Source organism: Dendropsophus ebraccatus, chromosome 4 (genome assembly GCF_027789765.1).
Source record: "Dendropsophus ebraccatus isolate aDenEbr1 chromosome 4, aDenEbr1.pat, whole genome shotgun sequence".
NCBI lineage: Eukaryota > Metazoa > Chordata > Amphibia > Anura > Hylidae > Dendropsophus > Dendropsophus ebraccatus.
Window position 1 is genome coordinate 19,882,132 of NC_091457.1, and position 13,882 is coordinate 19,896,013.

The window sequence follows — 13,882 nt, forward strand, 5'->3', positions numbered from 1 at the left end:
TTCCCATCTCAATTAACATAGTTAATCTTGTAGCATTCGTCAAGTTAAATATTTTTGAAAATACATTCATCTTGCAAATGTTCTCTTCTTCTCCTAATATTCTGCTCTTTCCCTTCTATTGTTGGCAGCTTGTTGTCTAGGTTACCGACCACTGCTCTGCTCTAAAAGCTACATTATATCTCTATACATCTACACTATGGGGGAGATTTATCAAACATGGTGTAAAGTGAAACTGTCTCAGTCGCCCCTAGCAACCAATCAGATTCCACCTTTTATTCCTCACAGACTCTTTGGAAAATGAAAGGTGGAATCTGATTGGTTGCTAGGGGCAACTGAGACAGTTTCACTTTACATCATGTTTGATAAACTTTCCCCTATATCTATATATTCACCAGCAAGACTACTGCTTTTAGAGCATGGTCCTGGTTAGTAACCTATACAATGAGCTGTCAACAATAGAAGGTAAAGAGCAGCAGGAGAAGGATATAAATTTGCTAAATTAATGAATTGGGAAAAATATTTAACTCGACGAGACCTACAAGTTTATCTACATTAAAGGGGACCCCTCCCCCCTTAAGTTTTTTAACGTAATCTAACAGAAAAGGCACGTCTCCTTTTCAAATACAAGGCATTTGAGTGATTCAATTTATACTAAAGCATCATGAAGTTGCACAAAGTAACTAAGCATCTAAAGGAGTATTCCGCTCATACATAACTTTTTTTTATATGTTGCTGCCCATGGCGATACTAGAATTTCATACCATACTTGTTATTATCTAGTCAGTCTCTTTTCCCCAGTTCTGAGCTGCTGCTGAAGACACAAAAATCTGTTTGTGAGCTTTTTTTCTCGCTCCCCTTCCAAGAAGGCTGATGTAAACAAGTCCCTATCTGCAACTTAGTAACAACTTTGTAATGCCGGAAGGCATAATCACAGTGAGTTAATCAGCCACTTGACCTTGGATGTTACATCAGCAGAAAGGAGGGGGAAAACGGAGATGAAAGCAGACAAGCAGTTTTTTGTGTCTTCAGCAGTAAGCAGAAAGAAGAGCTTATCCCATGAAGTGGAAAAAAAAATACAAAAGGCTCTGGAGTACTGGATGCTTGAAAAAGGCTCTGAGGCACAGTTGAGGCCAAACATGTTGCGCTGTTACAATAAATGTTTTTATAGTTTTCATACCACTGGAATCCTGGCTCGGTCCCATTATAGCTACAGCAACACTGTTCACATGGTGTAGCCCATGAGCTGGCGATAATTCATTTACCAACGCTCATTCACCCAAGCGCCATTTTCCTTGACAGTGAATCCAGAGTGCCTTCTCTTTGCTACTACTATTACATCAATATATTCCTTCACCCTGAATCTACATTCACACAACGTACAGACGAGGGTCGCTGTTTGGCACTCCAAAACAACAGCTGTTGTTGCATTAAAAATTACATTGAAATCAATGCACAACTGTTGGAAATAATTGACATTTTAGTTTTAATACACTGTGTGTTTGCATTGACTTTACATTTCACTATGAAAAGAACGGCCATTGTTTTAATTGAAAACAACTGCTGTTCTTTTCATAAAATGTATGTTGTGTGAACATAGCCTTAAAGTAAAAATGGGCGAACATTTGATTACGTTTTTAGTTCCTTTTAAATCCCTTTCATGGCTTCAGTTTTTAGACCAGAAAAGTCTTGATACAGGTTATGTAGACCATGGAAAATGCACAATAGTGTCTCGGTGTATTGTGCGTATTTTACGTTGAACAATACACTCTAAAAGGTCTATAAAGGTGAACTGATGCGTCACAAGCGACACAAGGCTTGGGTGTTGGACACATTTTTAAACAGATGGACTGGAATACAATGCAGCTTAGGGCAATAAGAGCCCTGGCCACGCCTCTCTGACACTTTACGCTGCCAAACAAAAGCATTTATTGAATTTTTGCACCCGTGGACCTACAAAATAAAGGTAACATTGCAGTCGGTGCTAACATTGCTATGAAAATTTCTCAGCTGTGCTTCGTGTGAGTTTTCCTGAACCGGAATAACAGCATAGGGGTCAGCTTGACAGTGATTTCTCAGTTTCTCTATTCAAACCCTTTGTTCTGTACGTCACTCACCCTGTTCTCTACCTGCAGGAGCAGGATAACTACAGACTCTGGTATCATCACAGTGTCTCAGCGGCATGGCCACCTGCAGACATGTTTCTTGGCTTCCGCTAATCACAGCACAGGCTTCTTCATACTATAACTATGTATTTTTGTCCTTTGATCAGGCCATGGGGCAACCAGTCTTGGAATGTTACTGAACTTGTTTCAGTAGCTTTTTCTTTCTCTTGAGTGATCCCTCTAAGGGGTTTTTAATTAGAGGTCATGCTTGACTCCCTTTCATAGTCCTCTCATGGTGACAGGGGCTCCCTATTCCACCTCAGGCTTCAGTCATTCTTTCCTCACCTCACCTCTCTGTGACTGACTAGGCCCACCTCTACCTCACCCCACCTTTCTGTGACTGACTAGGCCCACCTCTACCTCACCCCACCTTTCTGTGACTGACTAGGCCCACCACTACCTCACCCCACCTCTCTGTGACTGACTAGGCCCACCTCTACCTCACCCCACCTTTGTGTGACTGACTAGGCCCACCTCTACCTCACCCCACCTCTCTGTGACTGACTAGGCCCACCTCTACCTCACCCCGCCTCTCTGTGACTGACTAGGCCCACCTCTACCTCACCCCACCTTTCTGTGACTAACTAGGCCCACCTCTACCTCACCCCACCTCTCTGTGACTGACTAGGCCCAAATGTTCGCTCAATCTCAACACATCTCTTTTTCTCACATGGCTTACAGTGCCGCTACAGGCAACACAGTAGATTGTTTCTTGTGCCTCAAAATCCTTCAACAAAAATCAAACCGTCCTGTTATTCTTGGTGTCATCAAGTAGCACAGAAAATATTGATATCCTGAAGACAATGGATCACCAGTTCTTATGGTGCGTTTACACAGACAGATTTATCTGACAGATCTTTGAAGCCAAACCCAGGAAGAGACTATAAACAGGGATCAGGTCATGAAGGAAAGACTGGGATCTATCCTCTTTTCAAATCCATTCCTGGCTTTGGCTTTCAAAATCTGTCAGATAAATCTTTCTGTGTAAACGCACCCTTAATATATGCTATCCAGTTCCTAGATTATACCAAATCCCATGTGTTTTGATTTGCATTACTAGCATTTTCACCCTAAAAGTAAAATACACTGCTTTTAGGGACCCAGAACATGACCCCTAAGGGCACAAGTTCTCCAGAAGAGCAAAATGTCATATCTTCTCTCTAATTAAAGTCTAATTGTAATTTCCACTGATTTTTCTGGCACCATTAACACTCTAAGAGTTTCTGCAATTCTTCTCCAATGAGATGTCTCCCTGCTTTACTTTTGTATGTTCCTGAGAGGCTCCACCTAGGTCAGGACTAGAGATGACCGGGTTCGGGTTTGAGTCCATCCGAACCCAATCGTTTGGCATTTAATTAGCGGGGGCTGCTGAACTTGGATAAAGCTCTAAGGTTGTCTGGAAAACATGGATACAGCCAATGACTATATCCATGTTTTCCACATAGCCTTAGAGCTTTATCCAAGTTCAGCAGCCACCGCTAATCAAATGCCGAACGATCGGGTTTCGGATGGACTCGAACCCGAACCCGGTTCGCTCATCTCTAGTCAGGACCTTTCAATGGGAGCCCCTCCATACCTTTTGGTGCCACAGCCGTTCATGGTCAGGTGGGCTCTAGGCGGATCATAATTTTTTGGTTGATCCAAAAGTCAGAGGGGGCAGCAATCATTGGATCTTAACTGGGTTTTTTGTTATTATCTATTCAGTCTCCTTCTCCCAGTTCTGAGCTGCTTTCTGCTGAGCCTGCCAAGGACTTGTTTGCATCAGCCATCTCAGAAGGGAGGGGGGAGTAGAGAAAAAAGCTCACAGAGAGATTTTTGTGTATTTAGGAGAAATCAGCAGCTAAGAACTGGGGGAAGGAAACTGAATAGATAATAACAAGTATGGTAGGAATTGTTAGTTTCACCATGGGCAGCAACATATCAAAAGTTATGTGGAATACCCCTTTAAATAATAATTGATCATTTGTATAGCTTTTAACCTGAACACACTGCACATTCCCTGTTTACACTGGACGATGTGCTGCTGATAAGGATGATTTCCATTTTCTCAAACACTCATTCGCCCAAAAATCAGCCCTTATAATAGGGCCTTCACTCTGAGGGGTGGACATTGGACATTGGAAGTGATAGTTTCACAATCAAACTGTTTCTACATCAGAGAAACAGGGACTCTGGCACTATTCCTCTTAACCTGCCATATAGACATAATAGTCCATGCAACTGTTCTGCAAAGTTGCAGCTCAAGTTCTTTTTAAATTTATTGTATTATTGGCATTCATCTTTCTAGATCAGTTATATTTTTACATGTACATGCCACCCAATGTGTTAAGGCCACATTAAATGGCCCAACTCTTGCTATGCTATATCTGCTAGATCGGCACTCGCTTACTGAGCCCATTAGACAGCTCGATAATCGTGTGATGTCCATGCAGCCCTTGCTTTAAAGGTGGAAAAATAATAAAGATGTTTTATGCTTTCCTCTCCATGCTTCCCCCGTGTCCTCCTCTGCACCCCTTGCCATCCACAGCCGCTGCACCACGCATCACGCATGCTCTTTCTCCCCATGCTAGCGAGTTTGCAGGCATGTTTTAATAAAGTAGGGATGTTTTGGCATTAAAGGACAAGTCCTGTGAAAGTAAAAAAAAAAGCTGAATGGAAGGGGTGGGGGTACACAATGTATACTTATCAGTCCCCATGCCTCTGGGTATGTGATAAATAAATAAACTATCTATACTTACCAGTGGCTCCTGGGTCCCGCTTATGGCCGCTCAGGAGGATTATCGTTCACATAATCATTAACAATTAACAATCTCAAATGAACGCTATTGCGAAAGACCTGAAAACGTTCACTCATTTCCATGGAACGATAATCGTTACTTAAGATTGTATTTGCGATAGTTTTTTCTTCGCTATTTCTTCGCTATTGCGTTCATATCTACTGCTAACGACCGAACGACGTCTTATTCAGTGCGAACGTTTTGCGAACGAGCAACAATAAAAATAGGTCCAGGTCTTATAAAGCGATCAACGATTTCTCGTTCGGTCATTAATCGTTCGGTTGAAATGTAGTTAACAATTATCATTTAGTTTCGAACGATTTAACGATAATCTGAACGATAATCGTCCAGTGGAATAGGGCCCTAAGTGACGTTGCAGCTGGAAGTGCTGTCTTTTGGACCCGGCAGCAGCGCTATGGGGCACGAGGATAGGTAAGTTAACTTGGTTTATTTGCCCAACCCCCTTTCCATTTCACTTTTTGTTTACTTTCACAGGACTTCTCCTTTAAGGAATTTTACTGAGGGAACCTAATTAAAGGTCTGGCCAGTGAATAGTGATTTAAGCTCCGCTACATGTGCAATAACTTAAAGGGAATGTATTGCCCAGATTTTGTATGACTGATTAGAGCCAGATACAGAAATGTGTTCTTTTTACTTTATTCTGTTTCTGTTTTCTGATTGTCATTTTTTTTAAATACATTTTTGTACACTGCTATGGCGGCTGCCATATTGCCCAAGATATTTGTAACAGCATTTAGTAATATACTTTTCAGCGAACTCTTTAAGTAAAGCAACATTCCCTTTAAGTACCCCTCATTTACAGAAGATATGTCTGCCTACTACATGGCTTAGAAGAGCCACCTCCAGCAAACAGTGATGCTGCTTGCTGGGCAGAAGAACCTTCCTCCCTGTTGGATGGACTGAAAACGAGATGCTCTGGAGCTGAGCTGAAGGACAGAGATAGGGCCGCAGTGTTATCATTATATATACAATGTGGCGCTCAAATATTTGCAGTGTATACAAAGGCCACAGCATCTAGAGCAAGCAGAGTCTGGACTAAGAATACTGTCACCTTATCCAGTTTCCCCCAGTAACTGAGACTTCTGAAACAACTTCAGTTATAGGGGAAAGAATATTTTGAAGTCTAACGGGACATTCACACTTCGCAGGTTTGACAGACTTTGATGTGGATTGTGCTGAATTGTGTGTCAGATCCAAGTACTATCCACTAGCAATGTAAAACATAGGGTCCCTGTAACCTCCATCACTTCCATCAAACATGAAACAATCATCGGCTGATCGTTTCTTTAGGCCCTGACCTAAAATCATCAGGCGTTGACCGTGCAACAGCGACACGTGGCACTGCGATGTGCGGCCGACGGCTGACGATTCAACTTGTCCACATTCCTGGTCTCCTCCTGTGCCCTGCATGCTTCCTCCCTGGTCCTGCATGCTGCAGCTTCAGCTGGCAGGCCGCTCAGCCAATCACTGGCCATGGCGGTCCTGGCCACTAATTGACTGACCGGCCTGTCAGCTGAGATGGGCCGCTCTGAAGCTGCGGAATAGGGGGGGATGCAGAGCGCAGGAGGAGATCGGGAACATGGAAAGGTAATGTATTAACTGTTTGGAAAAGGGCTGCATGGACATCCCTAACAATGTCTGTGCAGCCCGTACTAAATTGGTCAACAGCCAAAAAGGTTCCGACATGAAAACAGTTGATCTTAACTAACTTTGGGGTGCTGAAATCGAAAATTATGATCAAAATTTGAAATTTTCAAGATATAGACGTACTTTCTATATTTCTCACAGCCTGTGATACAATTCTGGGAAAAGTTTGCATCATCAGTATTGCATCATCTAAGGGTTCATTTACACAGAAAGATTATCTGCCAAAGATTTAAAGGGGTACTCCAGCGGGGGGACTATTTTGGGATCTGGCCGGGGAGGAGGTGGCTGAGAGAAAAGATGTCCACTCACCTCCCCGGATCCAGCGGCAGGTCCTGTATCGCGGCGCTCTGGTCCCCGGCCGCTTTTTGGTGTCTGATGCAGGCTCGAGACGTGACGTCTCAAGTCCGCTCAGCCTGTCAGTAACAGAGGCGGGATCCATTTCAACTCCGCTCAGATCCCGCCTCTGTCACTGACTGGCTGATCAGTTCCTATGATTTAATAGCAGTTTCCATATGTTTATTTAATCAGTTGTCATAATTTTTTTCCTATTCAGCATTACAGGGGGCGATCTATATAGGGACACCGGAGCCCTCTACTGTGGGCAGCAACACATGGGGGCATCTACTACAGGAATGGGGAACCTTGGCTCTCCAGCTGTTGCAAAACTACAACTCTCATCATGCCTGGATATTCCAGACATGATGAGAGTTGTAGTTTTGCAGCAGCTGGAGAGACAAGGTTCCCTACCTCTGTCCTATAGTGCTGCACTGTAGAGAGGAGCTGGGGGGCACTATGCTGCATGGCCAGGGTGACAAGGGTTAATGGGGGGGCACAGACAGGGACATCTCTATGCAGTGAATGGAGCGCCGGAGGCGTGTCGTGCACAGACGCCTGCATTATGCTTCCTCCGGCGCTCCATTCACTTTGGTGAAGGCAGTGCCGGATAGCTGAGCTGTCCGTGCGTCAGAACGCTGCATGTAGTGTTCTGACGTGCGGTCTGTCTGTCGGTCCGGCAGCATCAGTTGTAGAACAGATCATTCGAACTGTCCAATTGAAAACAATAGGATCAGTTCAAAGATGCGTTTCCATTCGGTGATTCTCTACTGCGCCAGAGGGAAACACCGACAAATGGATGTATGTAAACTAGGACTTAGACAATCCCATGTATGAATACAAAAGACATGTGTAAATGCACCGAGAAGCCATTGAATAAGGACCGACAGTCCAGAGTTCAATAAACATAATTAATTTGTAAAAATTCTTGGATCTGCCTGTAAATTGTAGTTGATTTCAGATAGAACTAAGTTTCCTATGAATATATTTCAAAAGTTTATGACCAGTAAACTTGCTTCCTTATGATTGCAGAAGTAATAAATATGTCGGCTATTATACTGTATTCTATACAATTCACAAATCAGTAACATGAGAACTCTTCCATATCATAGAAACTAGAAACAATTCACATTTTTCCTTGTGATACTTGAATTCAGCACATAAAAATCATTAAGAAATGGATAATTTTATTTCTGAACCAAACAACTTTTGAAAATGTGTTGGCCAGTGTTATCGGGCCGCAGAATAGGTTCAGTAAACTAGCACCGACTTGTTCGCCATGTTCACACAACGTATCTTAGCGTAAATCATGGCCGTTGTTGCAAATTGCAACAGTAACACTGACCGTTCTGTGAGCCATGGCCGTTCTGTGAACATGGCCTTAATCGGGCTGCCATCGGCCCGTGTAATAGCACCCTTACACTTTAATCCACTAGATGCCACAGTTAATAGCAAACACAATATCTAGTCGATTAATTAGTGTGAGCCCCATCCATTAAAAATCAGACTCCCTCTACCCTCTAAAAGCCTCCAAACTTGCCATTACAGTACTCCTAATACAACCTGACAGAGGCAAATGGGAAAATATGAAAGCGCAAATCTAGCACCAACCATAAAGTTTTTTTGTATGTGCGGATGAGTTCTGCTATGCTGATTCCAGTGATGGGCGTGCATTTCTACCTGTGACTCTCATTGTTTATAATCAATAAATAGAGATTTTTTTTTTTTTATAGGTTTGTTAGCTTTTTCGACTTTATTCTAAAATATTAACTTTGACCTTTAATATATTTACACATAATAATAAGATCTCTTCAGATCTCTTCTCTTTTTACCAAAGGAAATAAGCCAAATTTTTAACCTTCAGATGACCTAATTAGTTATGGGTTTTTTTATAATTTGCCTATCATTAACATCCCTACCTATCCCAAATTCCATAACTCCACGACTTTCCCTTCTTGTTGTAGCAAAAAAAAGCCAAAAATCACTATATTTGCAAGGGGTTTATATTAGCAGCGAACAGCATGCACATTTTCTTTGCAGTACTTTTTCAGTCACTTATACGCGGATATTTTTTACATTTTTCTAAACCTAAAACCAACTGCAGGAAACCTGAGCGTGTTCTCTGTGGTTTACAATATAGAAGTATGTGTCTAAACCTCGTAGCACAAATATGCCTTAGCTCGAGCACAAGTCACATAAAAACACTGTCTGATTTCTTCCAAACTGGCAACAACCTCCCAAAGTAATCAACACTCCCAGTGTGTATATCTACCTACAAACATACAACTGAAGTGTCCAAATTAGAAAATTCTATTTACCCGAAAGTAATGAATGAAAACAACCAGGGCCGTTATCCTTTGTGCTACAAAATTGGGAGTAGGGTAGTTCTATATTCGTTTTGCCCCAGCGACAAAATCCAGTTTAAAGGGGTTTAAAAGGGTTGGCCATGTGTGGGAAAGAGGATTAGAGGCAACTTACCAGTATTTCCTGTTTTTTAAAGTGTTGTTATAACTTTCAAAATCTAAATCAACAGTACATGTGATATAAAGCAAGTTTGCAATTTACATTGATTATATATATTTTTTTAGTTGTCATGAAAAACAGGGCACTTCCTGTTTTCTGTCAGAAAACAGGAAGTCGTGTGTTTCCCAGGCCATCTGAGCACTCACAGAGAGAAGGCAGTCATGTGATTGATGGACGCATTGAGCCGTGACTCTCTGTACTGGTCAAACGTCATGTGTTTAGCCTGGAAAATCTGCCTTCAGGAGACTGGACTTTGATTTATGGTAAGTACAGCTTTGTTTTATAGCATGATAACAGCAAAAAAAATAATGAATGTATATTGCAAATTTGCTTTATATCACATCTACTGTTGGTTTAGATTTTGAAAGTAATAACGACAGGGACACTTTAAAATCAGTACCATAAATGAAGGCATGCCCTCTTATTAGATTTGTTTTCTGTCCTTCCTTTATGCTACTCCCATCCATACAATGACCATGGATGGAGCAGCATATGATAAGCACATGAAAAACTGCACACAAAAAAAACACAAAGCCACATGACTGCTACTAAAGGGAAAGATTCTCCAACAAACTGTACGAGCGCACACCAGTGTTCCTTCCTCATAGACATGCCTCTGTGTTCATCAGCATTCATTATAGTAATAGTCAGTCTTAGGCTATATTCACACAATGTTGTTTTTATGTAAAGAACTGACGCTGATTGCAATGGAATCAGCGTCCGTTCTTTACTGCAGTAGCGGCATTGCATTGAAGTCAATGCAATGCTGTCCGCTGTATGCACACATCATTGTTTTAATATGTACATGCCTATTATTTCTGGATGCTGTTTAGTGAACAGCGTCCAGAAAAAATAGCTGTTCACTCAATGTAAAGTGCGGTGGCAGCTGCACATTACATTGAAGTGAATGGCTAATTGATTTGCGGGTACACCTGATGGTGCCCGCAAATCAATTGTAAAAAAAAGAATGTTCCTGCAGCCGATACAGAGGTAATGGGCTGAATGCAGCTTGGCGGCCGGCAGTTTTACAGCGTCCGTTTAGTAGCAACGGATGCTATTAAGCAAAGTGTGAACGTAGCCTTAGGCTATGCTCACAAACTGTACAAAAATGACTGCAATAAATTCTGTTTAAGTCTTAGCAATAACGGACGTCTTTTTCACACAATGTATTGAATGAGGTCCACCTCAAAAGACGCCCGTCATTCAATACATTGTGTGAAAAAGTCTTCCGTTATTACACATTACGTCTCAATGCTAAAGTAGAGGTAGACGGAATTATAATGGAACCCTATGGAACTTCCGGTACAGAGATTACCAGAAGTTTCATATGGCTCCATTAGAATTCCTTTGACTGCTACTTTAGCAGTGAGATGGAGATGAAGAGACAGAGCACTGACTACTGCATATGCCTGCCCCTTCATTCTAAGACTGGCGGGGGTCTCCCTGGCTTTCAACAGCTGTATCCCCAGCTCACCTAATGGGCAGGGGATATGGCCTCCTCCCACCTAATTTTAGCTCTTAGCAGGTGTAGATCTTTGTGTAATGCCCACACTGGGTGCAGGGCCAGCTGGCTGTACAAAGAGGTATGTACCTCTTAGTAAATCCAGCCAGGGAAAAATAATTCTTCCCCTTTATGTTAAAAATATTTAGTCTGAATTTTTTATTTAACTATTTATATTATGAAATAATTGTGAACTCTTGCCATTTCCATTCTGGCCACTAGGCCCATTTTTAAATGGGCATTGTCATTTTTAAAAAAAAATTGACACGTTAACATGTTAAATGTTTTGACTGCTAAGACCCACCACGATCAGAAAAATAAATCAGGAGAAGCATATGGTGGTGCAAATCACTCCAAGGCTGGTTGACAGCAGGGAAGTGACATTCACTACCATGCATTGCTCCCTATCCTTTCTACTAATAGGTGGGGGTCTCAGCGTTGAGACCCCAACCAGTCAATACCTCTCTACCTGTGACATGTCAAAAGGTTTTCCTAATGTCAGGTACGCTTTAAGCTGAAACTACTTTTTCTGTACAGATGACTTTTTATCGGTGTCCTCTTCATCATCACAGATAGTATGACAGAGGGGTTGTTCAAGCAAGATAAAGGTACTTACCTTCCTGCACCGCTGCCAGTGTTATACAACTCCGGTTCACTTACAGGTTTGTGGATGTAGCATCACAGACTTGCTAAGCCGATCAGTGGAAGGGAGTAAGGGGTAAGTACCTGTTTTGTTTTATTTTTAATCACCCCCTTCACTGCATATAACTAAAATACATCCTGTCATGTTGTGCTTTAAAACCAAACATGGGTGCATGCCTTTAAAAACTGCTCTAACCAACAAATTTATTAAAAAAAGGTTATCCGGCACTTGCACATTTTTAATATTTTCTGTCATGTAAGAAAACACAAGCATGTAATGCTTACCTCTCCGTGCTCCCCGGTGTCCCGATGAGGTCGCCAGTGTCTTACGCTGTCTGTAGCTGATGTTACGTCTGAGTGAAAGCATGCTCAGCCAATCACTGGTATGGCACTGTCCCATCTCAGTTAGTGATTGGCTGAGCGGCCTGTCACTCCTGGGACAAGCTAGTTTTGGAAGTAACAGCAGCTACAGATAGCAGGGGAATCGGCAACTGCATTGGGACAGTGGGGGAGCGCATAACATGTTTGTTATGTTTTCTTATATGGTGGCAACATGTTAAAAATGTGCGAGCGCCAGATAACAGCAAACCATCATGTTTTTCACAAGTTTTGCATTTTACAAATCCATCACCACTTAAATGGCAGGAATGTTGTGTTTTAGTTATGTCAGATAAAAAAACGGCAAATGTACTAACGGCAATCAGGCACCTTAATAAATCTAGCGGCTCGGAAAATCTAAAACCCTGATGTGTAGGGTTTTTGAAAACTCAACAATCTTAGTAAATGAGGGCCATAGTCTATATATAGTCTATAGTCTATATAGTCCTGGTCTGTTGAGGTCTGTGGTCCCTTCTTGGGTATCAAAGGACTTCATATCTCTCCAGGATGGTGTTCCAGTCTATCTCCCTATCTGCTCAATGTAGCCACATAGGACACGCTATGCCTCCCTAGGACCTGCTCTGTATAACAACTATAACTATTTAATATATGTAGATATGGATGTATTTCTTCCCTATGGATCCGCTTATTATAACATTTTTTACTTTACTTCATCATGTAGACCCCGATATCTGCCCATATACTTCATTAATAGCTTCTTCTACATAGCTTCCCCTTCTATATGTTCATTTATCTATACAACATACTCAGTTTTGGTATGTGGGCAACTTTGCCCTCTTCCAAGATGGAGGTACCGATATTAGGACGGTGGAGAAGCGCCGGCCCCTTTCCTGGCCCACGACGCGCATGCGCAGGGGAAACTCGCAGTCACGTGATGCAGAGGGGATCACGTGACCACCCATGACGACCTCCTCGGCGCGGCGCGGGTGACGTCAGTCTTACGAGCCGGCGTCCTCTCCAGCTGACCATCTACCATGTGGATTCCCTTGCAGGACGTTATGTATGTATATCCATCTGGGTTCCATTTATTATTTATTTATCTACACCTGTGTGCTCATTATCACATTATCACATATGCGATATTTGCCCTATGGTTTATTTACATATACTGACATCTGCTATTTGCAGTTTGTCCATTGCACTGTACTGTTAAATCCACTTATTTGATTTTGAGTTTTGCATATGGTTTTTCACATTGTTTTGCCCTAATTTGTTTATTGAAATAATTATTATGTAATGACCTGTATATTGAACACTTGCACATATATACTGAGACTTGGAAGTGTATTGTATCACTGCTTGAGAAAGGCTACAATAAGAGCCGAAACGTTGCACTGGTGTGAATAAAAGCGAAGTTTTTTGGACGTGCTGTCTCCACATTGTTTCTTCTGGATTAATATACGTACCTGGGTCCGGTTCGGTGAGACTAGCACCCATTTATTTTTTCTCTTTTCTGGTGCTGCTGGAACTTGTAGTTCGTTTGCTATATATTATATAAGATATATAAATATGTGTACAGTACTATAGCTGTATATACACCAGCCACACTGACTTCTATATATATATATATATATATATATTTTTTTTTTTTATTATTTTATTTTATTTTTTTTCTTTCTTAGGGTTCCTTGTGCTAACAAAGTGCAAGAATTTACTGATTTCAGGTATTTTGATAACCACCTACAGTACAGACCAAAAGTTTGCACACACCTTCTCATTCAAAGAGTTTTCTGTATTTTCATGACTATGGAAACTGTAGATTTACACTGAAGGCATCAAAGCTATGAATTAACACATGTGGAATTATATACTTATCAAAAAGTGTGAAACAACTTAAAATATGTCTCATATTCTAGGTTCTTCAAAGTAGCCACCTT

The 13,882-nt window shown here is 41.7% G+C and overlaps 1 protein-coding gene across 3 annotated transcripts in view; it reads right to left on the bottom strand.

Annotated features, from left to right (window-relative positions):
• LOC138787916 (serine/threonine-protein kinase D3-like) overlaps positions 1–13,882 on the bottom strand; it is a 52,515-nt gene that overhangs the window by 27,601 nt on the left and 11,032 nt on the right. The window contains exon 1 of one of the 3 annotated variants that reach the window (XM_069965231.1): positions 65–205. The exons of the other annotated variants lie outside the window; for them this stretch is intronic. Within the exon in view, the coding sequence (XP_069821332.1) occupies positions 65–70 (6 nt within the window). The 5' untranslated portion in view covers positions 71–205. Of the gene's footprint in view, positions 1–64; positions 206–13,882 lie in introns of those variants that run through there. 3 annotated transcript variants of the gene reach the window in all.